Source organism: Pholis gunnellus (assembly GCF_910591455.1).
Source record: "Pholis gunnellus genome assembly, chromosome: 16".
NCBI lineage: Eukaryota > Metazoa > Chordata > Actinopteri > Perciformes > Pholidae > Pholis > Pholis gunnellus.
In genome coordinates, this window is record NC_136543.1 from 12,754,685 (window position 1) to 12,782,478 (window position 27,794).

Below are 27,794 nucleotides of genomic sequence, written 5' to 3' on the forward strand. Positions count from 1 at the left end.
TGTCGAGACTACAGCCTATTCAAACTGAATATTTAGGCTACTTATTATAGTAACATTCCCTGAACTTTCATTTAAACAACTTTCATTATATGTAGGTCCTCCGGCTGAATCTATTGGGTGATGTTGTGACTGCATCCGCCTGAAATCCTCTCACTTTCAAACTGATGCTTTATGAGAAAAAAAAATACACAGGGAAGAAATCTAACTTCAAAGACTTTTTTTATTCAAATCCACAAAATTGTGTATGGATACAGTTATATACAATAAACACGATGACTGAATTACTCCTCCCATATGTACACTACTGGACTGGTATCTCCCACTTAGTAGATGAGAATTCAATAATCACAGCACGTTTCGATGCATTTAAGACATCTGTCGGATTTGTCCCATTTGTGGTTTTAAAGTTGATGACATGACATTTAGACCCTTAGGTCTGTGAAATCTCCTGTGCCGTTTCAGACGGTAATTACTAGAAAATTGTTTGCCACATATACCACATTTGTTCCTCATTGTGTGGCTTTGAATGTGCTGGACAAAACTCTCCATAGACTCTAAATGTTTCCCACAAATTCCACAAGTATGGATTTTATCCCCTGCGTGTGTTAGCACGTGTGTCCTCAGTGTGTACATGTAATAGAAACTCTTTCCACATGCTTTACAACAATGAGGACCTCTGGGATTCTGACTGACAGATTGAGTTGATATCTTTATATTTAAACCCACGGTGGGTGAAGTGTTTTTTCTTTTCACACGCACTTTCTTCTTGGTACCGAGTGCCTTTAGACGAGGTGTGGTGTGCTGAGACTCCCCAGCTGGCTGGCAAACTCCACCAACCCCACTATCAGGCAGCGTTTCCAGAGGTTGATTTGAAGAGTTAGGAAGCACACGTCCCTCTCTGCTTTCCACACAGTTAATTTCGCTGAGGTCTTGATTGTAACTGTCTGCACAGACGTTGCTGAACTCAGAGTCTTGAGCGTGATGTTCCTCCACACTCACTTGACTGTTACCTTTTGGTATTTGTTCGCTTTTAATCTGCAGCTGCATTGAGTTCTGCCACTCAGGATGACTCACTGGGGGAAAAGGGGAAAACAAAATTTCAGTTGTTCACAAGTTTGTACACGCAGTGAAAGTGAGGTTATGCATGCCAAGCTTTTCGACCAGACCTTGTCTCCAAATTTCCTGTTCTTCTTCTTCTTTCACATCAAGCAGCAGTGAGGCCTGTTGGTCCTCCTGGTCCAGACCGCCAAGCCCCTGCTGACACCAGGGTTCAGGACTCGGGGGAACCTCCTCCTCAATGGCAGAGATGGAGGGCTGATCAATGTCTAAGAGAAAGGACAGAGCAATGTATTTTATTATATTGGTAAGACTGCCAAATGTCAGGTTTTTTTGCTGTCAATAGTTCATCAAACTATGTTTGATAAGCCTCTGTGAATGCAAATCTGTGGCTGTACCCCCCCTACAGCCCATTGACATTTGTCTTCATATTCTCACCGAAAACCAGAGTTTCTCAGAGTGAGTAAAAACATTATCAGCTAATTCTTTTTTTTGTATTTAAAAAAATCAAAACAACAAAAAGGCATCCAGATACAATTTTTTTTAACGCCCTATTTCATAGTAGAAAAAGTTGCATCATTCTGACACACCAAAAACACCGCTGTCGAAGTGAAGCCATGTATTTTCACAGCATCATTCCCAAATTGCAAAAGGTAATATTTATTTATGAACAGCAGAGGGACATCAGACATTTTGTAAACTAACCTGTGTCTTGGCTTTGCTGCAGTATTGCAAAACCTGTAAAGTAAAAAGACAGTATCGTCAATAACTACATCTAGTCAGTGAAAATAACAAAAATATGACCATTATCATTATCAGTGGTGGCACACGGCGTTTATCTAAAGCAGAACTTAAAGACATGCTTTTACAACAGAACAATGGAACGTTAATGTAACAGCAAAATCGGGAGACTTCCAAGAAATTGTACGTACCATGTTGTTTAGATATGTGCACCTCAAAGTTACATTTACGATAGATGATCTTTGTGCAATATGGGCAGTGCCAGTGACTTCTGCCCTGGATCAAGTCTGTGCACGTACATGGTACAACAAATTTATCTGAAAAGAGAAACGATAGCGTAATTACTACATGCAAACACTTTAAATGACTTCAAAGAACATTGTTTTAGCATTTTATCAGCTAGCATACGACAAAGGTAATCCATTATAATGACAAAGTATCATCATGCTTTGATTTTAAACGGTAATAAAACGTACCAGTGCCACCCTCAGTAAAATGGACAGCAAATAGATAATGTTTTCTCGTCAAATGTGTCTCAGTGGCTTGAATTCTCTTCAAGCAGTAGCGACAGTCATCGCTGGCTGCAAACTTTAGAAAGTCCGTGCGTGAGGTGAAGGAGCACTGAGAGTCTGGAGGAAAAAAAAATAAAAAATCAAGATATAATTCAAATACTTTGCAGGATAGTATGGCATTTCATAGAATTACTAGAGTTATGACACACTTCAACAAAGGCCTCATACAGAATGACTGAAATGCCCTTTTCCCTTCCAGGGAGGAATAAAACAAATGACAGTATGAGCAAATCATCAGCGTCACTTCTTTAATGGAAAACCAGGTTGCGCTTAACAGTAATATTATGTTACGTAGTGACTGATGGAGCGCATTACACTTGTGTGACTAATAGTGGTTACTGGTGTCCACGTTAGAAACACAACTTCACAGTCACTCCTGGCTTTTTTTAAATCGGCTTCACAGAGGATTTTAATAGAATGATTTTACCGGAGAGGAGAATTTATTGTTAGACTTAAGTCCTACCACTGGAATTGCGGGTGGGGTCTCTGGCCTTGCTGGTGGAATCTGATGCACCAGCAGCAGCACCAGCAGCAGGGGGGCTGCTTTTGGTGGGGTTAGCTGCTGAAGAGTAAAGAGAAGCACAACATTTAAAAAGTTATGTTATATCAAAGTCTCGACAGTAAGCCAGCATGCACAGTACCAGGACTAGGACTGTCCTCAGCCAATAAACGATTAGCAGACTAAGACTCACACGATTTTGGAAAAAGGGCAAGCTCAAAATGTGGCAGTGGCAGCTAGTAGAGCCACTTCCTGTTGCAAGCTCAGCTGCCGCGGCAAGTCGTGGCAGCTGCCACAAACAGTGGTAACAGCTGCCACAAACAGTGGTAACTGCCGCGACAACTTGTGGCAGCTGCCATGACTTGCTGCATTGTATAAACCTGTACTTTTCCTCCTGTGGCATGGCAGCGTGTCCTCTGACTGTCAGGAGGGGGGGGACATGATTCTATATCTTTAGGGTCTTATCTTTCAGCCCAAATGATGGGAGGCCTCATATCAATATCATATTTACAACTATGCTATCGGTCTATAGCGTCCCTTTATTAACGTGCACGTTTAATAGGTGCATAGAATGACTATGCTAATGGAAGAGAGCGTTACGAGAGTGTGAAAAATGACTTGACTTGTTGAGGAGTGGTATAGATAGATGTATACTTTATTCATTCACAGGGGGAAATGTGCTTGTAGCAGCAGCAAACGAAGTTACAGAGTAAACATAAAGATATGAAAGGTGAGAGATGCTAAATATATACAATGCAATAACAGAGCAGAATATAATACATTTAAAGAAAATGTAAAGACATTTTTAAAAAATGCACAGTATATACAATAAAATAGAATGGTATTAAATTAACTAACTATGTAAAAAACAGTAGTGCAAGGATCAAATGCATGCATGCCACTGTACAGATCCCTGGAGCATGCGACACTTAAGCAGCTACCACCTTCATTGTACATTGTGCTAACCTGAACTGGCGGTGCTAGCTGCATTGTTGTCTATAGCCAGCGGCATGTACCCTGTTGGACACGCATACTGAATAAAACACACTTTAACATTGTCCAGATGTACTGAATGGAAACTTTAGCTCCGTTTGTCTCCGTGTTAATTGGCACAAACTAAACGTTCCGAGTCGCTCTAGAATGAACCAACCTTCTTTCTGTCGTGATTTGGTTTTGAGGATGATGTCCAACAGAGACCGGTTGCGTTCGTTGTCTTCCTTCAACCGGGTAACCTTCACCTCGTAGTCCGTTATTGTTTTCTCAAGAGCACCGAATATTTCAGAAGCAGCAGCATGTAGCCGCTCGGAGACAAACAGTTTTAGCTCTTCCATTTGGCTCATCTTACCACCATTTGAAAAAACTCCTTATATCCACCCCGGAACCACATGTGAACGAGCTGCACACCACGGAAGTAATTCAATCGCAAGTGAAAATTGCATTTCCGGTTGTCCCTTCCAAAGTAAAAGCCCCTTTCATGACCACAACAGTTTACCGTTTGATGAAAGCGAAGTCTATTCACGCAGCATGAACATATATATGTATTGTAAGATGTATTTAAAAAAATAAATAAAAAACATCTCACACTCATATTTGACTTTTATTTATTTAAAGAAGTTCATATGTTTGCAAGTGTTGGCATTCAGTTTTCCATGACTTGTGTATCTCTAAAGAAATCTTTAGATTAAACAGTCTCAACATAGTTCCTAAACCACAGCCATGGATAAGCTAAAACATGTATGGAATCTTGCTAAGCTGGTTATTGTGAGAACCAATACAGATGACAGTAACATTCATCTAAAAGGGAATTCACCATGGAGAGAAATAATCTTTTGAGGTTATAAACAAATTATTCACTCATTCAGCCGTCATCTAGGCCTGATGATGATGCATTAGATTTGATCTGGAAAATGTATAATGGCAAAGCTGTCACAGTGCAAAAACACGTCCTCACAATGCTTTGGCGTCTTCCTGTGCTCCTGAGGGGATCTCAGAGTACTGTCCGTTGCATGACATGGAGGTGGAGTCACATGTCTGTCCATACTTACAGCAGTGCCGACCATCCGCACAACACTGGCCCTGAATCAGAACAAGTCTTGATGTTAGAAAAAAATACAGTATAGACTCGTAAATGACTGCAGTAAAGGTGAATTTCAAGGTTTACAAGAACCGTTTGTGGTGCTTGCGATGTGCAATACACCCTCTATATTCCTGTTTGTCTAAGCTCTTAGTTGTTTTCCTTCAGATCACCACACCATTACTTCATGATGGCTTTAAAAATTGGCCAATCCATACCAGACTGAAGGGACAGCAGCTCCATTTGCCTGTGGATGCTTTGCAGCAAGTTGTCCCTGCTGAGCAGTAAAACGTGGAGTCACAGCGAATGGCTCCATCCACAGTGTTGACAGCACTGGCTTCTGCCAGAGCTGTCATTGGTGTCTGCAAAAGGTAAAGACATACTGACCATTATACCCTGGCTATTAATATATTCAATCATTGACACATTTATTTTTGACATGAGTCAACAAGTCATCTATAAAGCCTATAATAATAGATCTTTTTTTTTTTCTCCATCATTTTGAATAATCAAAGCAAAAATAGTTTTGCCCAGTTGACGGCAATTTGAAACAGGAACTTTGCAGGCCGTGACTAATGACCAAAATCTTTGTAGAGCCAAGTGGAACAGAATAGCGGGATAAGCAATTCTATGTAAATCTGTCATTACAAGGGAAAACTTTAATATATATTCATTCCATTCATTGTTAAACTAAACATATTGGTTACAGCACTTTAAACACAATTTAGGGGGAAAACACCACTAGGTTTATTATTTATTAAGATTTGTATCTATCAAGAGTTGCGCACTTTGTAGGTGTAGTTTGATCCGATGTTATTGTCAGTGGACTGCCAAGATACAGACCCACAGCTGTAGTCACATTTAGATGATGCTAAATCCTGATTGGTGCACAGAAGGACTGCCCACGTCAAACCATTAAAACCAGTGTCTGAAAAGTGTGTGTTCATGAAGGACCCCATCGTATAGATAGAGTAAGAAGGTGTTTGAGAACTTTCAATTAAAACTTTATGCGAATGGATGGATATACACCACATATGCAGTCAAAAGGCCCATTCGCAGTATGTCCTACCTTTTGCAAGCTGCTTTTTTCCTCTGAAGGCAGAATGAGAGAGGCAGGCACTGACGGCTTACTTTGGTCGGTGATGAAAGGATATCTCAGGCCTTGCCGCCTCACACAGTGCTGATAAGTGAGGTCACAGTCGTAGCCCCAAGGACAACAGTGGTAGCCATCCCGACAACACCATCCCTGCAAGTTACGAGTCACAGGTTATTTATTATATGCACAACAACTACATGCCAGAAAAAGGTGGTTGCAAGCTTTGACTATCACGTCAAAAGTAGACCACAGGAATTTCACGACAGTTGTTATTGCAAAAGACTCACAGGAGAGTACGCGCAACAGAACCAGTAACCTGTTGGTTGTCTGCAGCAGGTAGTGCGATCAGGACAAACGTAATAGCTGTCACATTGAACAACTGAGCTCTTTTTTTGGTCTGGCACTAGTTCGTTCATGGGCTCCTGAAGGGGAGAAACAGGAAGAACATGAGGAGTTGGTTCCTCTGCAGCCTCCTTCTTCACCATGGTTAACATCATCCACGGCTCTCTCTCACACGTCTGGGTAACCGCGTTACAATGAAACCGTGAAGGGCAGCAGTGGGCCAAGTCAGAGCAACACACCGCCTAAAGACACACAGAGATTCATTAAGGATGGAATATTTGCAACACCTAAATGTTAACAAACAGATCAATTTACATTATATGATGACAAGAGACTTACATTTGGATAGTGACAGCAGGCAAACCCATCTTTAGTCAAACAGCAGGTGCCGGAATCAGGACAGACCTTCCCATCCGGACATGTGATGGAGCAGGAGGCACACACAAACGCTCCCACTAACAACCACAGAGTTAGCCTCAACATCTGCAAAAGAGTAGTAATATGTAGCTCATTTTTATCAGTTGAATGTGATACATTGTGAGGGTTCATAAAAAAGAAAAAAAACTTCCTGTGGATTCTTTTCACTTTATAAATCAGGTTTTGTCTCCGAACTGTGAAACTTCCCTAACTCTGTTCACTTGCTGCGACTTTCAGTTTCATTTTAGCCTGAACAAGGATCTTCCTTTCACTCAAAACACCACTGAAAAGTACTAATAGGAGTTGTGACTGATTATAAAGCACTCTATACAATCATGTCAAGAAAGGATTTGATACAGATTCATAGTTTTTAGCACTTACCTTGCAAGTGAAGTGATTAAACAGCTCACTGGCCTTCGTCTCTCACTTCCTCTCAGCTGAATCACGGATGCACTGCTTTATATGGCAGATCAGAACCTCCCACTGAACAAAAATCTGGAAGTCAAAGTTTATCACACCCTCTGTGTCCTTAACTGTCACGATCAGGACAGTGATGTTTCTGGAACTAGTTCACAACCACTGACCACACTGTTAAAAGGGTTGGCTTTATGATACTGCAAACATACCCAAACACCCCAATGATTGGACAGGGATGACTTTGTGTGCTCACGTTGAACTTTGATACCATAACATTGTTCAACATCACAAGACCTAGCCTGTAAAACCTCAAAGGTATTCGTGCGACATGGAATGGATTTGTTTACAAGTAGGTTGAATGTTTCAAACCGTTCCAACCTTTACACTCAATCAGTGGGTGAAAGAGCAAGACAAGCACGTTTTTCAAGTTGTTAACCAATGTTTTGCAGAGTGTGTGGCAGAATGTAGTTAAGTAAAATGACTTAAGAACTGCACCAAGTACAATTTAGAGTACTTTCTTCGAGTATTTCCATTTTCTGCTACTTTGCAGATAACAACTTCACATATATACGATCAGCTTAGAAAATAATTGTAGTTATTGTCACAATCCGGGCCGCACGGCCATGACTTAAGAGTGAGATGCACACTACCAAGCAAATTAACAATTTATGAATACTTATCGGCAACATAAGAGGCAACCATAAACTAACAGCGGAGTCAGTACACAGGGCCCATGTGTTGCTGATGAGCTCAGGTGATTCCAGTCTGCTGATACCTGCAGGGAAAGCAGCCACACAAACCAGAGGAACAGGCAGAGGCTTGTCAAACTATGCACGAGACTAACCTACACGATGTTAAGTAGTTAGCTACAGTACAATGCTGCTTACATGTTAATGCAGAAGAAATAATATTCCAAGACGTCTATCTCTGGTTTCTGGAGTTCCATATTTAGCATTTTCACAAAAATCTGTAGAAAACCTATTGAACTGAACTCCACCATAGCTCCTTCTGGTTTGCAACCTGAAGATAACCCGCTGCTGGTACTCTGTACTGAAAACTAAAGAAGTGAGACAGTGCAGAAGCACATTTGTAACAGTTTGTATTAGGAGAGCAGGGTAACCATTCATTCACACACACAACACGAAGTCTCTCAATAAAGGTTGTGACTAATAACAGCAGTAAAGGCTCAAACAATACTTTATTAATGAATTCCCATTTTTCTTCTCTTTTTTTTTTATACATTTACACTGTAGTGTAACAATTTGTCTATCGGAACAATTATCCCTTGTACAAACGTTGACTGTGAAGCTCACATTTCGTATCATAAGTCCAACTTCAATATGAGGCTGGGCGAGACGTCGGGTCATCTGGTCTACATGCACGACGCAGGCACTAGCACGACAGCCTCATCTAGCGACTAGAAATGCAAGATGCCGGGTATGAAGCAGAGACTCCTAGAGGGCCAGCGTGATGAAAGATGAAAGCTAGTGCCAGTCACATTGAAATCTCCAAGATGAAGGGGGGGGGGGGGGAGGGGCTGTGTGAGGAGTTCACTTCAGTCCCATGGTTGAAAGAACAATTACCTATAAAAGCACGGTGGTAAAAATCAACAGATGTACCGGTAGTTTGCACTTAAGAGGGACGAGTGCCTCCCTCTATTTTCACGTCAGTCTCAGAACCACAAGTCTGTCGGCCTCTTGTTCAAGCGTGATGACCAAAGCTGGATTGGGAGAAGTTTTTTTTTTTTTAGGTCAAAAGCAAAAATAACACTACTTGTGAACCGTCGGGAGGATGAGAGAACCGTGACGATGAGGTTGTTAATCGAGCTCAGAGTCTGACTGAGAGGCTGCCTTCCTTTTCTTTCTCCTGCCGTGTTTCTTGTGCTTCTTTTTCCTTTTCTTCTTGGATTTGTCCTGTGAACGCAGAACATTTGAGGTTTGTGTCCACGTCGTTTCTCTTAAATTAAGAATCAATTACTGCAGGTGGCTAGTTACTTTCTGGCAGAGTAGGCACTTTAAGACATATCGTTTCAGCTTATACTAGACGCTGGATCTGTGTTATTAATCTGTCCAAAACATCTTTCAACTCGCAATTAAATATCCTCGACTTACTAAATAATACGTTGATATGACGTTAGTCTTTGCTGTCGTCACGGTCTGTACCGGATCAAACCAAAATCTAAATTGTGAACTGTAACTTTGAAAATAGAAGTCGATTTCTCACTGTTATTTTCTCCTTTTCCTCGCTACTTCTCTTTTTCTTCTTGGCTTCAGCCTATGGGAGGGAAAAGTTGAAATGACAAAATTAATTGAGGGAAGTCTCACCCAATCCTAAAAAGCCCCTTTTCATGCAACAGTATTATTTCACAATTCATGGAGTGTGTACTGCAGTTAGGTTCACAACCATTTGAGCCATTGTTTCCTCTTTGGCTGTTGAACAAAACCGTTTATGCCGCTCAATTTATGATACGTTGCCATTCCCGTTTTCCTTATACTGAAGGGTTTGCCGGGTTTTGCTCAGTTTCACAATCATTTTTATCCAACAAAAGGCTTGATAGGAAAAACAAGCTGCTATTGGGACTCATTTCAATGATTTCACTACGCTTTGAAAGCAATATTAAGCTGTATTTTTAGATAGTGGTCTGTTCATGTGTAATTTAAAACTACCGTTACTCTTCACCACGGTTTTCACTTGCGATGTGCTGCATGCAGCCTCACGCAACAAGAGCGTCACGAGTTGAACTTGCCGTCAGTCTGACTGGGCCGACCTGAGGTCGCATTCAAATGACTATTTATCAGACTCCCCATGAAGCGTGACGGACAGAAAGCCTGCACATCTGGACGAGTGAGTGAGCCATCATACAGGGAGAACTGAAACTTAATGTATTTGGCAATTGTGTAATATAACTGTGTGTCGGTATATGGTGAAGCAGTTAACCAAACACAACTGCACCGCAAAAAAGGGAGTCTTGCAACAATGTTTTTATTCATCTGTGATCAGTATAATATTAATGTGTCCAACTCGTTGAATAAATGTAATGAAAGCTGCAAAACTGTTTATACTGGTACATTGAGTTCAGCATCAGGTATCACGCGAATACTTAAGATAATTTCCTTACCCCCCCAATTAGAATAAAAAGAGGAACAAAGAGCTAAAAGAGGAATAGAGAGGAGGTTTAATACCAACGGTCTATTGGGAGTTTGAGGGTAAATAAAATAGTTACGCAGCAACAGCTATACGTGGTGAAAGAGATGTGTTACATATGCAACTATAGAAGAACAATACATATTACCTCTTCCCCCTCGGATTCTGCAGATGACTCTGAAGAGGAGTCTTTATAACTTCGCTCGGCCTTCCTTTTCCGTTTACGGCTCTTGTCATCCTGACGGACACAAGATTTACATCAGTTATGAATGCTTTACGAACACCCATTCCGCTCAGTTTGACTGGCAAGAGCAGCGGACGAGTAATAAAATGTCTTTCAAAAGCCTCACGTATCTGTGGAAATATACAAAAAGTTAAAAGTTACTATGATGAACTTCCATTTTGTTTTGATTTTGCGGGTCCTGTGGTCAAAGGCAGTAGTGTTTCACGAGTACCAGAGTCCCTTCAGAAAACCTCTCATTTTACAGCAGCAGGGTCCGACCCGGTGGTACCGATGACAAGCATTAAGAATAATAATGATATAGAAATAGGCAATCTTGTCGCTGATGGTCTTGTTTACTGATGTCGGTCATAAAGAGGCATCAGTATTACATTGAGACCGTTTCATCACCAGTTTAAGGATCCTAACAGTAACTTTAAGTGTGTTACTGAACACAAGTAGATTACCTTATCTTTGTCCCCTTCTTCCTTTACTCTTTTCTTTTTCTTCTTGGGAAGAAAAACAACAACAATTTGATTAAACCCTGGCATTTAAAAGAATTTAAATCAGTGTAGGACGACTATATTAACTGCCCATGTTTCAACACTAGAACCTGACTCTATTGAAGTGCACTGTAACACGGTGACTGTGCTGTTTAAAAAAAGAACAACCTTGCTCTCAGCATCAGATTCTCCCTCTGAGCTGTCCGACGCTCTCCTCGTCGATGACTTCTTTCTCTTCCGCTTTTTTTTCACACTCTTCTTTTCATCCTGCACACACAGATACAAATGCAATCAAACAGTGTGGTGCTGCATTGTGACAATTTAATTCATCATAATGTCATTTGTTGAGCCGATTACGCAGAATTGCTCAAGAAACTAATCACAACCTTTTTTTTTTTTTTAAACTGATCAGTTTGAGCTTCATAGAGTCAAAATATATTTCTGATCATCTGATAAATGTCAACTAACTCATTCAAGATGATCAAAAAAGCCCAAATGTTCTTTATTCAAACACAGGAAGCTATGACTAGAATTTACCTTTGACAGAGCACCACAAGCAAACAGCAGCTAGCAGTAATCAATCAAGTCAGTTAGTGACATCCAGCATCTTGTCTCTATTTCAATGTGTTTTTTTGTCTTTATCTAGCACACGATGAAGTCTGCAATGACTCACCCCGTCTTCAGATTCTGTGGAGAAGCTGCTAGGGGAATCAGAACTCGATGAGGAGGAGGAAGATGAAGAATGCTTGACCAAAACACAATGAAAGCAGGGTTCATTAGATTTGAGGTTAGTTGCTTGTGTGGGAATTGGAACACAACAAGAGACTGTCTCAGAGTACAAGCAGACAGTGTGTGTGTGTGTGTGTGTGTGTGTGTGTGCACGTGTATGACAGTGCTGTAGCAAAGCTGGTCATCAAATCACTGGAGGTCTCTCCTCACCCTGTTTGATTTCTTCTTCTCTTTCTTCTTTTTCTGAGCACAAATGAAAAGCCAAAGTCAGTAAACGATGATGATGATGATTTTAGAGTGAGGGTCATTAAAATGTCTGATGAAGGTGAGATACCATACCTCCTTTTTCTCTTTCTTCTCCTCTTTTTCCTTGTCCGTTGTCTTCTTGTCTTTCTCTTTGTCAATTCCACCCAACAACTTCTCTCTGTTTTTTGCCAGTTCTTTCTTCCATTTCTGAAAACAACAGCACATATTGGAAAAAGTATTCATCTACTATATTGCTAATTGTTCATCCAAACATGCAGGATAGTTTTGTAGTAGAGTTAAAAGATGAGCATAACTGGAGTCATTGTATTGATACATACCACGTTCATTTTGTCCTCAAAGTCAGCCAAGGCTCGAGAGCCCTTCTTCTTCTTCTCCAGCTGCTCCTTCAACTCTTCCCTGATGAAGAGACAATACATCAGTTGTAACACAATTTATAATGTTACGAGTTTCAGCCGACATTGGAGAGGACTACGTCTGGCAAAATGGTGAAGGCGCCCGTCAGTTGCAGCTCTTCATCTTAGTACTTAACCGGCAGCTGCTTCTTTTAAACATCCCTCCCATGCAATGTGTAACCTGATTATCAACGTTTCAACAGCAAGAATTTACAGTAAACAGACAATGCACAACTCCCGAGACAGAAAAACTCTGGAAACTTTACAGATTAATTCATATCCTTTCAATTCAATCTGTTCATGAGACAAATATTTTTTTTCTTTCTACAAGACAACTATAAGCTCTTTGCCTGCAGAAGGCAACATTTTGTATGGACAGCGTTCTTTCTTGCAAGTAGATATGCCTTAAAAGTTTCAAGTGGGAACAAAACAAACGTAAATACGCATGTAAAAAGGGTTAGATGATGCTATTTACAGTTGAATCTTCATTTCTAAACCATAATGCATTGCGGCAATACAACAAAACTCTGGTTTAACTTTACACACATCAGAGGACGTTGGCAGCTCAGTTGTGAAAGCACCTCGTCCTAAAATGATGCTGATGTTGCAACTATACTGACTCCAATGATGAAACCTCACACATGGACATGGATGCAACATAATTCTCAGACATAACAGGATATTGCCCCTGTGAGAGAGGAACTATTTATGTCAGGGCAGTGAGGAGGTCCGTCCTTTACTCACCATGTTGGTCGAGGTCTGCTTAAATAATCTTGAATAGTTGGTCCGGCGTTATTTGCCGGTCCCCTGGCTCGTGCAGCAGCAATGGGGTTAATGTAAGCCTGGGACACCAAACAGAGGAAAGCATGTCAGACATCTCTCATGGAGGTTATTGAAATACATCCAGATACTAGAGATTGCATTGAGATAAACAAGACACTTCTGCAGCAACACATGTATCCCCAATTTAACCATACAACCCCTCTTTATAACAGTTTAAACTAAAAACAACACAAGTTACTCATTATAACCTCAATGAAGACCTGACGTATTGCTGGACCGTATTATTACACTACAGCAGTGTTAGATGATAAGTTACCTATTAAACTGTCAGAGATGTGTATTATTAGATTAAATATTCACACAACACATGCAACGTTACTCATTAGCTAGTAAACTATGTGCTTCAGTGATAAAATGAGTAAATAGACAGAAGCAAGCAACGTTAACCAAACACACTGGACTATCGTTTATTAATTTAATTGGGCTAATACGGCTTTATATAGACCCAAGAAGCGACGAAAAACACTGCACACTAAAACATCACCACGAAAAGACATGACCCAGATTGTTGTGAGCTAACGTTAGCATTGTGACCACTAAGGTTGGTGCTAGTCGAGAATCCACTTTTGACGTCCAAGACATTCAAACCTAGAAACTGTTGCATCAAAATGAACGTGTTGGTGTATTTACATATTATATGTGTGTGTTAAGAGACCACTGTGGCTAGGCCTAGCATCAGGATACCTAGCGGAGGAATACATTAACGGCAGCTAGCCGCTAAGCTAACACCAGGCTAGCATCTTTCCAAATATAACTGCGAATCAATGATTTATCCGACTAACGGACATCGTGTGACATGACTCACCACTCGATTGTCTCTCTTGCCCATGTCGAGTTAGTAATGGGGACAATATCCAAGGGAGAGGGCAACCATTAGTGCTACCTTGCTAGCATTGGGCTAGCCACATCAGACTTTGTTAATGGAAGCTGACGACTCTTTTTCTTACTGAGGTTTTTGTTTTTACCAAACAACGATATGGTGAAATACCGCCACCTACTGGTCTGGCGTTTTTATCAAAATATGTACAATATAGTTATCAATGTATGTACATGCTCCTTCACAGTATATCGTCTAGTTTTTAAATTAGCAGTTATAGTGAAACACATATAAGTAGAGTGTTGACAAAAGACTGTATGTAGTACTCCAGTAGTAAGTAATTAACACTATAACAAATTACAACAGCAGTTCTCTCTAATGTTCCCTAACAAATGAGTCCAAAATAACATTCACAAAAAGCTGCTTTTTATTCATCTGGTGCAACAAAATAATAAGACACCAATGCCTGCATTCATACATAAGTATAATGCCATGATTGTGTGGTTCCCAGTCGCCATTTCCGTATGCTAATAACAAATGTGACACAGGAACATAATGCGTAATTGGAGTTATACGATGGATGAAGCTACGTTGGTTTCAAAACATTTCTAAAAGCAGTTGACTTCAGTTTTGTGTTCCGAGATTGAAATTAATTAAGTTTCAATAATGCATTGTGCATTGTACGCACCACTGACACCAGATGTGAGTCGTTATCAAGTAGAACATATCTCACACAGAGCTTAGTCAAGCAGACAATTATACATGAATCTACATTGTGTTCGCCATCTAGCAATTACAAGTTGCTGGGGGGAAAAAAAACAGTTGATACAGGCAGTTATCTTCAGACAGTAATGACTACAGTAACATATATTTGATAAATAGGAATGACAGTAGACTATGATCAATGACATGATCCCGGAACAGCTCGAAAGAAAACCTGAAGGAGTTGTGATGTGGTCAGTTAGTAGCCCAAATATGTGCAAACTGTGCCCGAAAGGTTCGGACGACCATAACAAGAACCTGAGAAAGTCAAGAGTGTGTGTCTGTGTGTGTGTGTGTGTGTGCTAGCAGCACTACCTGTTAAGAAAACGTAAACCAGTGTTAAAATAGGTTACTGTTCTGAAAGAACTACTACATACAAAAATACAACTCTGCATTACTTGCTTTTTCCTTTCTGGTAAAAAATAACTGAACTTGAATGTAACTGGACATGACTGTAAAACAAGCAAAAACTGTACACTAAATATTTGTGCATTATTTCATTATCAAAAGCTATGTAAAATTCATAGGCATTCTCAATCCAAAGCAAATGAAATGCAACAAGCACGCACAGAGCCCGCAACACATTTTCAATGGACAAAATACTCTTGCCAAACAACAATCCACAGACCCTCGCTACTCTACGTCTATCCATTTTTACGACATATCTATGGGCTGACGATGCTCATATCACACGTTCTCTATCGTTACAGCTTGCATTTAGCACTCTATACTGTACAGTACCACTGCCTAACCCTTTATACATTTCTTACACTGTCAAACTATTCTTACACAAACTCTATAATCATCTAAACAGTTGGTGTAATTGGTGTAGGAACATTGTATGCCCCAGCATCTTTAAATCAAGTCACAACTTGATGAAAACAAGCATATAAGACTTGTCAATGACATTTAAATTAAATACAGAATATTGGCGACACTATTCTGCGCCAAATGTATTCATGTTGAATAGTGCTGGTGGGACTTTCTCCACCTATTGCAAGCCTGTGCATTACTGTAACATTCGGATAGTAAATAATAATTGTATCTTATAATGATAAAAGCCCATGGAAGGCAGGCTAGTGAGTGGCAGGAGCATTTCTATTAGTTTTTTTTTTCATCATTGTCTCAGCACTGATATCGGCCCATTATGACGAGTTCCCAGAAGAGTGCATAAACCATTAGTATCCTGCTACTGGTCTGCAGCTACCCAGGACATCCTCATGGTGGCAGTATTATAATACATGTATAGGACTGGAATGATAAGACACAACATGGCAGTGAGTGGCTGGCTTGTGATGCCCAATAATGTTTCAATAAGTATAGGTGTGTACAAAAGCTTGCTAACGTCAGTGGTAGTGCACACACACTAAATGTTTTTGTACATATCTTGTACTGTATATCTGCTCACTGCAAACACCCACAGTACGCATGAAGGGCAGGCGAGATCCACGGCGTCCACCCAGGATCCTGTGTGGTCCGGACCCCCAGCCAAGGGGGCTCTTGCGAGGCTAAACACTGGTCATAAAGAGGGCCTCTGCTTCAAGGCCTCTGCAGTCTGCTTGCCCACTACTACCAGTCTATGTGAGATGCAAGCCTTTTTGCATTAACACAGTCAATCATCAACATTTAACCTAAAAGCAGCAATTACAATCCATCAGTTCATGGAAGGAGGATAGCTTTTGTGCATTTTTCAGTGGGTGAGAGCGTTTGGTGTCCTCTTTCTTGACACCATCTTTACCCTCTCTTCAGGAGTACTCTCCTAAAGTTTTGTACTTTGACTATAACAAAAAGTATGCACCCCCTTGGTCTATGTCATGTCATTCAACACAAAATCATTGTTAAAAAGCTTTTTGGACACTGATAATCACAAAGAAATGTCACTTTAAACTTAAAGAGAAAACATCTCTAAAAATGGATTTAAATGATTTCGCTTCACTGGTTGAACGATAGGTAGAATGGTGATCAATTGTGTAATCTAAGATGTGAATTTTAGGTATCTGCAGAGCTGAACAGCTGGCATAAACTACACTATGGAAACATCAACAAACTAATCTCCAACAAGGTTATTGAGAAGAAACAGTTAGGATACCAGTACAATGTGAAGGCATTTGATTACAGAGTACAAATCTGTCTTTAGCAGGTCATCCCCAAAAACTAAAGGTTATGTGTGAAGAGGCCATAAGGCCGCAATGAGGTCTGTGGACACTGAAGACGGTACATGGTTCCCTTACTGGGATGGGAGACGTTGACCCTACAGCAGCTGATGCCTGGGTGCTCTGCATTTCTAGCTTTACGGCCGACTGGCAAAGAGAAAGCCACTGTTGAAAAATTGCATATACGCTTGCATTTGCCCACAGGCATGTCGGATCAAAACAAGGCTCCGGGGTGGGATGATGCTAAAGTCAAGCTTTTTGACCAACAAACTCAATTCTATGCCTGATGTTGGTGGCATCATGTCGTAGCAATGGTTGAGGGTAAAATAAATGCAGCAGAATACAGGAATCCTGGAGGAAAACCTGCCATCATGACGGGAGAAGGTTTTTTTTCAAGCAGATTTGAAGCTGCACAGGACTGTCTTGAAAAGCACAACACTCAAATGGCCGAATCACAATCAAACACCATTTGTTTTAGAACTTGAAAACTGCTGTTCAGTTATGTTCACCATGCAACCTCAGCATGAGGACTTGTGCAAAGAAGCACGTGAGAAGATTTAATCACATAGATTCAAGCCTGTAAACGATGCCAAAGGTGCCTCTATACGTCTCTGTGACAAACACTTTGTGTTCTATATTTGTACTTAAATGACGTCTATTTGAACGGATTTACTTTCAATATGACATTTAAGATTTATCTGTATATCAGTGCCAAAGAAGCTTTATTAACACAGTTTGATTGAATGCTGTAAAAACAATAAAACATTAAAAATACCAAGGCGGGGTGCGCACAATACTTTTTATAGACACTGTATGGGATGATTAAGGGTGAAGGAGGACAGTCAGGCAGTCCTCTCCTCCATAGTGGGCTTGTTGCTGGGGATTGGCTGGGCGGCGTACACACTCCTACTGTGGCTGTCCACACTTTGAAAGTAGGGGTGGCTGAGCGCAGCGAAGGCTGATATCCTCCTGGAGGGGTTGAAGGCGAGGAATTGCTGCAAAGGATGGAGGAGAAATAGAAGCGGATGAGACGAGAAGATTGGTCAATGAATGTATCGTATATTAATTTGTATTGGTTTGAACGGAGGCTCGTACTACCCACCATTAAGAGGGCCCGTCCTTGCTCGTCCATGTCTGGAACCAAGTCCCCTGTGGGCTTAGGGGGCCGGGGAGTGAACGCAGTCTGTGGTAGGGCCACTTCCTGGGGCCAGTCCTCTACTGTAGGTACCCCAACAACACTGTGGGATGATAATCGTCATTAGTGCCTTCACATGTTCAGCATTCACTGCCTCTCCAGTTCAAATCTTTGTTAAAATCATCCCGATGAAGCAACCGACTGTGTTCCTGTGTGTCTGCTGGTAAGCACTGGAGGGATGTACAATGGTGACAACAGTATTCACCCTAGCCAGAGCAGCATGACCTTATCTGGGAGGCTCTGCATGAATTACAGGAAGGTTTGCACACCCTGCTCTATATTTAATCCATATGCATAATAGGTTCAACGAATTAACAATTGAGAATATCCACACACTGGATTTAAGTTCCCAAAAATGTGAGAGTCCAATAAAGTTTTCTGAGGCTTGGTTGTACATTCAGACTCATACAAATATAACATACAGGACCTCAGAAACTGGAACAGGATATGCAGCCAATAATACTTACTCAAAAATTTTCCCCAGCTGATCAACATCTGAGTTTCCTCGAAATAGCGGTCTGGGAAAGAGAAAATAAACCCAAGGTCAGTTTGACTGCTGCTGCTTAAACATTTACGCGAGACGTTATCTTCATATGTTGTGTTGCACAAAAAAACATGAATACAGGAAAAAGCTAAATGCATTTTGGTTAAAAGTGTACAGCATTGATTATGTTCTTATTGAGCCCCAATGCTCACTATCCCACGGTATACTGCAGACAAACAGCTCTGAGATAAAAGCTATTGGCTCGAGGCAACGAGGAATGTTTGACTCCGATGTGAGCGTTTGAAGTAGCCACACACTGGCAGCTCCATCTCATGTAGCCAGGGCTGTGAAGCAGTGTTGGTAGTACCACTGAAAACAGGAGGGGAGGGATGAAAGGAGGGAGGAGAGCGGCAGCAGGGCTGCTGGTGGTTCCTGTGGCTTTGGGCCGTCTTCGGATGCCCGTGGGCGGCCATGCCTGCCCTGGCACCCGCACAAATTCCAGTAGTCACCATCAGCATAAGCCTGCCGGCCGCCGCATTGGGGCAAAATAAGTCTATTTATCCCTCATATGCGTCTGCTTTTGCTCTCTCCGTGTGTGAGAAAGTGTGTAGGAAAGTGGGAGGGAGAGGCGTGTGACAGAAACTTATTATTCTAAGGATTATTCTAACAGAAAGATGTATGGGAACGAGACCTGAAGTTCCTCTCCAAAGGAAATGAGAATGTGTCGCTCTCAAGGAGAAGACTTTTTAGACTACTTTCTAAATCCGTTACTCCCAAAAATGACAGTATGAAACGCAGTAGAGTCAGAGAAGCTTTCTTTCCGTTATAGTGTCCTTGTTTTAAATGACTCATCACCAGCAGATGTCAATGTAATGCAGGATATTGTCCCATAGGTGTGCATGCAGTCTGTATCCAGGCACAAAGACAGTTTAAGTGCACCCCACTTCACTGAAGCCAACAGAACGACTCGCCACCATGTGCTCCCTGTGTTTTCCCACTTGCAGGAAGCTTCACATAGCTCAACACCCACACTTTCCTACAGACTCAGACACTGGGAAGTTAGTCACAAAGGGATATTTTGCACATTGCTACAGTTGACGGCAAACTCTCAGTCACATGCTTTTGTTTGGAAGTGGAATTGAGATACATGTTTGTTTCAGTTATTCACAACTGGCAACCTGAACTAATGGATGTCTCAGTGTTGCTCGAATCTTGAACCGTTGCTTTAAACATCTAACTGAAAGCGCAACACACCACATAGGTCTTTCGGGGTAAAGCACTGCGCTGAGGTTTGAAAGCCATTCAAGATCAAACCAAACCAGTTTGGACTGTTGCAAAAGAAGAAGAAGGAAAAAAAAAAAAGAAATCACCTACAGCAAAGTCATCATGCCAGAACAAGTAGGGCTGATAATTCCAAGAGGTCCATTTTTAAACCTGGAGTGGTTTATTGGAGGGGGATGACTGGATTCATATAGAGCTGACCACTGGCATGCACACACAGTCAACAGTCAAGTGCATATGCACACACTCAAGTAGGTCCACACATGCACTCTGGGCATTGCATGTGCACATACGCACACAAACGGGGGAGCAGTGAAAGGAGGACTGAGACTGGGTTGGGAGAGGCAGCTGAGTCACGCTTCCTTTAGTGCCAGCACAGCTCTGTCCCACATTCCACCGAAACAACCTCTGGAATGTGTGTGTGCATGTTTGCACGTGAGAGCGTCAATCTGACTGGGTGGGAAACAGAGGGAGAGACACAAGAGTGTGTAGCTGGAGTGTGTTTTAGCCCGTGTCAGTGCAATTTGCTTGGAATTGCAAGTGTGTCTGTCAAAAGTTTGGACGTCCTGTATATGAGGGCATGTGTTTGTCTCTTTGAGGATTCATCAATTGAGTTCCAAACTGTGAGAAAGTCCACACGGATGTGGGGCCTCTCCCAGACCATTAACACAACACGTTTAACCTTTTCGATTGGAGGAATGTCAACAAGCAGGCGCTCTCTCTCCCCCATTCACTCGAACTATGACTCACCCCGACACTATCCCAGCCATGCAGATGCAGACTTGTATGATATTTGCTCAAATTCCTGAGAGAATCAGTTCCCAACTCTTCTCAGATAGTCATTTAAGGAGTTTTTCTTTTCTTTTCACAATGGCATGTTTGATAATGGAAGTGGAGAGGGGGGGAGGAGGTTGCTTGGGGGGGGAGAAGCTTTGAAGTTTCATGACTCATAAAACAGACATTTTGAGGTTGGATTTGCACTTTTCTGACCTGCAGCATAAGGTAACCGGGTGAACTGGAGTTGTCACGGCTCAGTGGGGCTTCAACCAACACTTATTGCAATGGTAAAAACGGACCTAAATTTGAAGGTAAAGTATTTAAATCGCTTGTTTTTTTTCCAGCCAAGAGTCCAAAATGAAGAGAGTATAAAAATGGCAATGAATTTATGTCGATGGACTAACGGATCAATCGCCTAATTGTGCAGACGATATTTCTTAGCCGATATATTCGTTAATTCCCGGAAAGATAAACATTACATTTAGATACCAACCATTTTTAAAAAGGTAATTAAAACACAAAGGGAAACGTCTGGTTTGTTGTACCTGAACTGCAAATAAACATCTTTTTCTCATCCTCTCTTGCTGTGCACTTTCCCCCAACCACGCTTTCTTTAGCTTTCTTTCACTGTTTCTCCCAGGTGCCCTTTAATCTCTAACAGGTGGCCTTTTAAAAAGCCACCTTAATCACCTGCAGAGAGGGAGAGAGCGAGCGAGAGAGCGAGAGAGAGAGAGAGAGTGTATTTTCTGTTCATTGCCATCAAAGGGCTCTGCCTTGCTTTCCGCCTTGAGGCAAAGTTGGACAGGTGCCAGATTGTGAAAACACACACATATCCACACCAAAGCTTTTTACAGCTTATTGTGTCAGGGTGAAGTAAGAAGTACCTTAACCTGGCCAACTTGCACACACACCTCACTGCTATCTGATTGTGCCTGGTTATAAAGGAACACTATATCCTCTGCACATAATGCATAACGGTACAGCTAGGATGGCCTATAGCACACATGCACAACGTTTAAAAAGGACAGACGCAACAACACTGGAGTTTATATATTGAAACATGTTTTTTCCACTGTCGGGTATAAGGCAGTCGTGGTTGACCTGCAAATAGCTTTATAAAAAAGCCATAAAAAAAAAATATTTTACAAAAAATGTTTTACAAAATCAGGCCATGAACGATGTATAAACAACACCCTCTGTGAAAACCTTCAGAATATAGACAGGAATTAAACTCAAAAGTTTGATTTAGGTAAGTGCTACTAAAGTGGAGATTTCTGGCCCAAAGAAAAAGGCTTTTAAAGAAATGTATTATAAAATTATATACATTTTGATACCACTACAGGGGAAAAGGGGGAAAAAGTCAGGGCTCCTCGGCATCCGACACCGATGCACAGAGGCACTAATTAGCATCTAGCGGACGATTACGATGGGCAGTAAAACTTTACGCAGTGAACTGTGTCTTAGTTCACATGACTCCCTTGTCATTTTTTAAAATCCAGAATGCTCCCTGACTGCTGATTTAAAGCACTTTTTGGCAAATATAAGGCTGGTATATCTGTTATGGCAAAACAGGTTGATCCCGACATCCCTATTTCTCCTCTTATTTATTTGTCATCTGTCTGTGTACCACATGACTACACAGCCTCTTCACCCCGCGTCACCCTTTGACACTGGAGCCTTTATAGTCCCACTAAGTCACACATGCAGAGTCGTTGTGTGTGGCTGTGCATGTCGGGGTGTGAGGACGGTTGGGGAAGGAAGCATAAATTACAGGCAGGGCTGCTCCTCCTGGCACTCTGCCCTACCTCAGAAAGACTGTTCTTATCTACTCCGACACACACCACTACAGTCTGGCTAGATCCCAGGTCACTGGTGAATACAAAACTCCCTTCCATAGACAGGCAGTTGAACCTCTTTTTTTTTATTTAACTTTTTTAGAAAAGTGGTCCGTTATTAGTTTGGCTCTCCAGTGTGTGAAGTTCGTTAGACCACAAACTGACAAATACCTATACCAAGAAGCAGGATCTTGACTTGCATGCTGCAACCACAGCAGCCAGCCTGTCATTTCTGTAATGGTTTGATAAGTCAACCGAAATGCGATTGCTCACTTTACTCACTGCTCGCAACGCAGCCGACAGGTGCCATTTTGAGAAAGCATTGACACGTTTAAGAAACACTCAAATAACTGATTCTGTAACGACGGCAGCAGGTTTTTGTGGATTATACCTCAAACTAGAATTACCGCCTCGCCAACAGGGCAAGTTGCAGTTTAAATCCAAGTTCGTCCAGACTCATAATGTGTAGTGAAGACTTTGAAGGAATTTAATAAAAGTGTATTTCTTTGGCGAAAAGGAAGTGTTGACATCTATGGTTCCAGTGAGAAACATGCTGTTTTCACTTAGAGACTATTTTTACAGAGGAGTACAGAGGACTGACGGAGAGCTTCATCACATGCAGGCGGCAACCTCCGACTCTGAAAAGGAAGCCAATGCTGAAGTGTCTTAAACTTGCATTCTTTCTAATGGCCATCAGGGGGCGACTCCTCTGCTCGCAAATAAAAGTCTGATTGTATAGAAGTCTATGAGAAACTGACTACTTATCACTTGATTTATTAGCTCAGTAAACACGAGTTTATGGTATCAATCGCTAGTTTCAAGTCTTCATCAATACAGAATGACTTTGCAAATGATGATCCTATTTAGAGTAAAACAGACGATAAAGCAGAGTATGCTTTAGGGCGTGGCTACCTTGTGATTGACAGGTCACTACTACAGTGTTGTAGTCTGGAAGTTGTCCGTGTTTTCATCTTACAACTTCAACCCTTTCAGAGTGTGTTTTCAGTTCGTCTAAGTTAATTGAAACATTTGTGGTCGCCTCAAAATGTCTTATTCAACGTTCTGCTGTACTGTTGTACCTTCTGGTGTCACTTCTGGTCCCACGAAAACAAGATGTCAATGGCCAAAATGACGACTCGGAGGCTTCAAAACGTCAGTCCAAAGAAACAATGGGTGACATCGCAGTGACTGCGTCCATGTCTCTATATACCGTCAATGGTCCCATGATGCAACGACAATCACCTGAAGCTCAATATCAGCAGAACCAATGAGCTTGTGGACTACCAGAGGAACAGGAGGCTCTCTGTCCTGGCTGTCATCCAGGGAGATGAAGGGAAGAGGGTGGTCTCACACTTTTGGACCCAAAGTACCTTCCAGTATCCATAAAAAAAACACGGTCACAGTTTTGGTGTTGAATAATGGCCAGGAAAGGGTTTTTAGCAGAACATTTTGAAGTCACAGTTAAGAAGACCTTTTGGATATATAATGTCATCACTTAATCTATTTATCCGATTAGACATTTGTGTGAAACTGTCCAAATAATCCGATGAATTATTGAGGTATGGTCATAAATGTGTTTTGTGAGGTCACAGTGACATTGAGCTTCGAGTCCAAGTGGACGTTTGAGCCAAAGTTGAAGAAATTCCTTCAAGCTGTCGAGATATCAGACAGACAGCCCGGCGCAGTCTTAGATTCTGGGTTAAAGCTCAAATACAGACATCATCAGCCGCATATCTGGGACATCTCCGCACACTTGAATACTTCAGCATTCATGCAAACAGTAAAACCACTTCATAGGAAAGAGGAGATGGCAGAAAGCTTTTAGTGATATTAGCTCTGTATGGAGACCTAGTCACAAGGATGTGAGCATGTGGATGCGTATATGCACATCCCTGAAGCTCACTCATCGTAATCTGTTGTTCCTCAGTAAAGGCCTCCGAAGACTCTTATGATCCATATGACAGGCTGAACAGTGACACCGGTGATATTGTGGGGAGTAAGACTTGACCTCAGTTTAATACACTACACCCGCTGTGACACTGCTGTAAGTTGTGTAAAATGTGTTTAAAGGTTTCAGTTGACCTTCTTACTACATATGACAACTTTTAAGGGAAATGGTCACACACAATGCAATGTCATTTCAGTGATACAATTCATACGAAGCTACAATTAGTGCACAGAAGCACAGTATATGGTTAATGTTCTGTTGCATGTCAGTGAGTGTGTGACCGTTTCCATGTACGATACACCACACGAGTCAGTTGCTGAGGTGTATGCTTTCAGTGTGTGTTTAGTACAAAAGCAGCACAGTGAAGGAGGAGCGTAAAGCGGAGCATTAAAGATCGACTAACATTTAGTTAACCAGGATTGATTCTTCACCAACTACTGCTTGGCTAGGACACAACAAGAACCCGTCCCACATAGAAACCTGCTAACATGAGCATGTCAGACTGAAAATATCTTAATTTAGTCCGATTATCAGGGTAGAATACTGGTGTTTTTGAATGAAAGTTTTGTGTGCGATTGGACCAATGTGGTTGGAAGTGCTGATGTGAGATCTTTTGACCGGTAAGTGTGTGGTTGTCAAATTACATACAGTATGAGGGGTTACACTAGGGCTGGGTGATAATCCAGTGTTGTCATTTATATTTGTTTCATTGGAGTTGTATTATCATGAAATCATACAGACAATTACGTTGTCTGAACTGATAATAAGCAGAAAATTGTCAGAAAACCTCATCAAACTGCGTTGAATCAAACGGTCTTAATGTGATTATTCTGTATTTGTGTGCATGCATGTAGACATAATTTCATGTTCATTTTGCACAAAAAATTCTTGATTAAATGAGAATATACTGAACTACTTCATTCACACAGGAGTCTACAAAAATAGACTTTACCATGTGGTTATTTCTTATAGACTATATATTTATTGAACTACCAGAAAACGTGCTATATTGTGAGCTATATATTGTTCTAGAGATTTGAAATTACCTATATAGATATATCGTGTTTTTTCGCCTTTTTCGCCCAGCCCTAGGTATCACCAAAATTCTCTTCGGTCTCACCTTCTCCTGAACATCTCAGCGAATATGCAGCCGACACTCCACAGGTCCACTGGTGTGGCGTAACTGGACTGGAGGAGCACCTCTGGGGCTCTGTACCACAGTGTCACCACCTACAACACACAAACATTAAGATGGTTAAACTTACAAAGACACACAGACAAAAAAAATAAATCACTCCCAATTTTTTGCATGTACCTGCCTGCAGCATTAAGTAAATGTCACCATATTGGGGGGGGCCTCATGCTCACATGCACACACACGCAGGGTTAATACTTCTCTGCCCTCATCTTAAGCTTACATAAGACATGAAATCATATCTGGCAGGACACGTCTCCCTGCTCCCATTTTGGTGTACTCTCATCACACAATCTTTCCACAGCAATCCACCAGTGACACAAAATACTGTATATACACGTTCAGTGGTACCCGCTACAATAATAAACGACACAATGTTTTTACTGGATTAAACCAGGCAGATGTCTCATGTATGTGAAGCGATAACGACCCTCCCCCCCTCCTCTCTTCCTTCCATCTTGCATCAAGCAACCCTGCACCCACCCGTGGTATTACAGCAGCCATTTTGTGCCACTTCACACCAAGCCTGGTTTCCAAATTTGTCCCTGTAACTCTATTGGGAGCTCTGAGTGTGTGTGTTTGTGTGTGTGTGTAGCCATAGCCTGCAGGAAAGCAGCAGCATTGTTAACAGCTACAGTAGGGAAAGCCTCCAGACAAAACTCACTGACCCCTGGTAGGAGAGTGGACTGGTTCCAGGTGCTTTCCTAAACTCCAGATTTTTCCAACAGCTTTTGGCTGCAGTTCCTCCCTCAGGCACTGCAGAGTGCTTATCGGGATCTTAGAGTCTGAGGCGAATGTTTGTAAGCAAAACGAGTGCGGAGTCACCTAGATATCTTTATTGCACGCTCTGCGGGAGTACGTGGAAACGATACCCTGAGCTTTTAGATGTTGTCCACAAGCCTGCATGTGCAATACGAGCGCAATGATCCTAAAATGATGTCGATAGCCAAATATGAACTAGTGCTCAAGTGCCCTCTGAGAAATTACTTTGAGTAAGCAGTCAAGTAACATTATGGTTTATAGCCTTTTGGACAAGAATTCCTTCACTGGGGGAGGTTGATTTTAGTAATACACGTCCCAGGGATTTTCCTCCCTGCACTTCAGTAAGAAGACGTGTTCATCGCTGCCTAAAAAAAGTTGTTTTAGCCATGCTAGCATAGCTGTGTGGATGTCAATGATGGTCCGTCGGTCAGTCCACCACTTTGTTCCAGATATCTCAAAAACAACTGAAATGATTGTTGTTACAGATGTTCATGGTCCCCAGATGATAAATTAAATTGACTTTGACAATCCCTTAACTTTTTCTGTAGCGCCATCATCCGGTCAACAATTCTTTTTGTCCAACACTTTGGTTTATGACCAATGTTAGCACGCTAACAGGCTAAACTACAACGCACCTGGTAAATACCATCGTCACTGTGAGCACATTAGCATGCATGATGTTAGCATTTAGCTCAAATCACCATCATGTGTAAGTGCAGCCTCACGGAGCTGCGAGCGTAGCTGTGGACTCTTAATCTTGTTCAGTGTATAAAAACAATGACTTTAGTTTGGTTGCAGGGGAATACTTCAGAACCCACCCATAACATGTCCATAATAATAATTCCGTTACAAAGGGGCATTATTCATAATTGCAGCTTGAAGGGAAGTTTACGTCATCTGAGGCAACCGACAAAACATTACCCCGAGCTGGAATTCTTAAACAAGGCAGTCAACAGAGACCGATAAGAGGAATAAAGAGTTTGGTCACATTTTTTTTTTCTAAACTGAATGACACTATTAATAGAGCCGGGGCAGCATTTTGCAGATGTGTGATACTTTCTCGTCTCCTGCTTCCTGCTTCACTGGAAATAGGGAGGAAGTTGAGGCTAGTTGGCTGACATGTGTCGGCTGAGCCACGTGACCAGAAATGAGACATATGCTGAGAATAAACTGATTGACCGGGAGGCTCATTGAAGATTTTAAGAACAGTGAAACCTCACAGAAAAACATGAATGAAAGTTGCAGAGCTGCCCATATAGGCAGACAACAAAAG

At 41.6% G+C, this 27,794-nt stretch overlaps 4 protein-coding genes across 8 annotated transcripts in view; all 4 read right to left on the reverse strand.

The window, feature by feature from the left end:
* Positions 1-210: 210 nt before the first annotated feature.
* LOC306708524 (uncharacterized protein) lies at positions 211-4,227 on the reverse strand. Of its 2 annotated transcripts, none has more exons than XM_079176367.1 (7): positions 4,019-4,227; positions 2,833-2,928; positions 2,274-2,426; positions 1,989-2,114; positions 1,762-1,794; positions 1,167-1,325; positions 211-1,073 (listed from the first exon to the last, which is right to left on the reverse strand). In XM_079176367.1, exons 1-7 carry the CDS (start codon positions 4,206-4,208, stop codon positions 367-369), a joined length of 1,464 nt encoding a protein of 487 aa, XP_079032493.1. In that variant the 5' UTR covers positions 4,209-4,227; the 3' UTR covers positions 211-366. The 2 variants fall into 2 exon arrangements, with proteins under 2 accessions (XP_079032493.1, XP_079032492.1); XM_079176366.1 differs by having other exon boundaries at positions 2,833-2,931.
* A 235-nt stretch (positions 4,228-4,462) lies between these two features.
* Positions 4,463-7,370, reverse strand: LOC306708602 (progranulin-like). The gene is made up of 6 exons (XM_079176469.1): positions 7,179-7,370; positions 6,720-6,863; positions 6,326-6,622; positions 6,012-6,188; positions 5,161-5,304; positions 4,463-4,944 (listed from the first exon to the last, which is right to left on the reverse strand). The coding sequence occupies exons 2-6, from the start codon at positions 6,861-6,863 to the stop codon at positions 4,816-4,818; spliced, it is 891 nt and encodes a 296-aa protein (XP_079032595.1). The 5' UTR covers positions 7,179-7,370; the 3' UTR covers positions 4,463-4,815.
* A 1,522-nt stretch (positions 7,371-8,892) lies between these two features.
* On the reverse strand, positions 8,893-14,250 carry fam133b (family with sequence similarity 133 member B). Of its 3 annotated transcripts, none has more exons than XM_079176608.1 (11): positions 14,118-14,250; positions 13,214-13,311; positions 12,395-12,473; positions 12,150-12,263; positions 12,021-12,053; positions 11,755-11,826; positions 11,250-11,348; positions 11,046-11,084; positions 10,507-10,596; positions 9,438-9,488; positions 8,893-9,127 (listed from the first exon to the last, which is right to left on the reverse strand). In XM_079176608.1, exons 1-11 carry the CDS (start codon positions 14,139-14,141, stop codon positions 9,032-9,034), a joined length of 795 nt encoding a protein of 264 aa, XP_079032734.1. In that variant the 5' UTR covers positions 14,142-14,250; the 3' UTR covers positions 8,893-9,031. The 3 variants fall into 3 exon arrangements, with proteins under 3 accessions (XP_079032734.1, XP_079032733.1, XP_079032735.1); XM_079176607.1 differs by having other exon boundaries at positions 11,046-11,087; XM_079176609.1 differs by lacking the exon at positions 11,046-11,084.
* A 294-nt stretch (positions 14,251-14,544) lies between these two features.
* The window catches only part of cdk6 (cyclin dependent kinase 6), a 33,874-nt gene continuing 20,624 nt past the window's right edge, over positions 14,545-27,794 (reverse strand). For both annotated transcript variants that reach the window (XM_079175908.1, XM_079175907.1), the window contains exons 5-8: positions 25,685-25,794; positions 18,707-18,757; positions 18,147-18,282; positions 14,545-18,039 (exon numbers count right to left, since the gene is read on the reverse strand). In XM_079175908.1, coding sequence (XP_079032034.1) covers positions 17,887-18,039; positions 18,147-18,282; positions 18,707-18,757; positions 25,685-25,794 — 450 coding nt within the window. In that variant the 3' untranslated portion in view covers positions 14,545-17,886. The remainder of the gene's footprint in view (positions 18,040-18,146; positions 18,283-18,706; positions 18,758-25,684; positions 25,795-27,794) is intronic.

Bases quoted from the DNA above. Each gene is read 5' to 3' on its own strand.
- LOC306708524 (XM_079176366.1), bottom strand. From the start codon at position 4,208: ATGAGCCAAATGGAAGAGCTAAAACTGTTTGTCTCCGAGCGGCTACAT. The intron at 2,427-2,832 runs GTAGGACTTAAG...TTTTTCCTCCAG, and splicing joins CCCCACCCGCAATTCCAGTG to ACTCTCAGTGCTCCTTCACC. The intron at 1,074-1,166 runs GTCTGGTCGAAA...CTTTTCCCCCAG, and splicing joins ACAGGAAATTTGGAGACAAG to TGAGTCATCCTGAGTGGCAG.
- LOC306708602 (XM_079176469.1), bottom strand. From the start codon at position 6,863: ATGTTGAGGCTAACTCTGTGGTTGTTAGTGGGAGCGTTTGTGTGTGCC. The intron at 5,305-6,011 runs GTAGGACATACT...TACCTTTTGCAG, and splicing joins AAAAAAGCAGCTTGCAAAAG to ACACCAATGACAGCTCTGGC. The intron at 4,945-5,160 runs GTATGGATTGGC...GTTCTGATTCAG, and splicing joins GCTGCTGTCCCTTCAGTCTG to GGCCAGTGTTGTGCGGATGG.
- fam133b (XM_079176607.1), bottom strand. From the start codon at position 14,141: ATGGGCAAGAGAGACAATCGAGTG. The intron at 12,054-12,149 runs GTATGGTATCTC...ATTTGTGCTCAG, and splicing joins AGAAGAAAGAGAAAAAGGAG to AAAAAGAAGAAAGAGAAGAA. The intron at 9,128-9,437 runs GTGAGAAATCGA...CTGCGTTCACAG, and splicing joins AGGAAAAGGAGAAAATAACA to GACAAATCCAAGAAGAAAAG.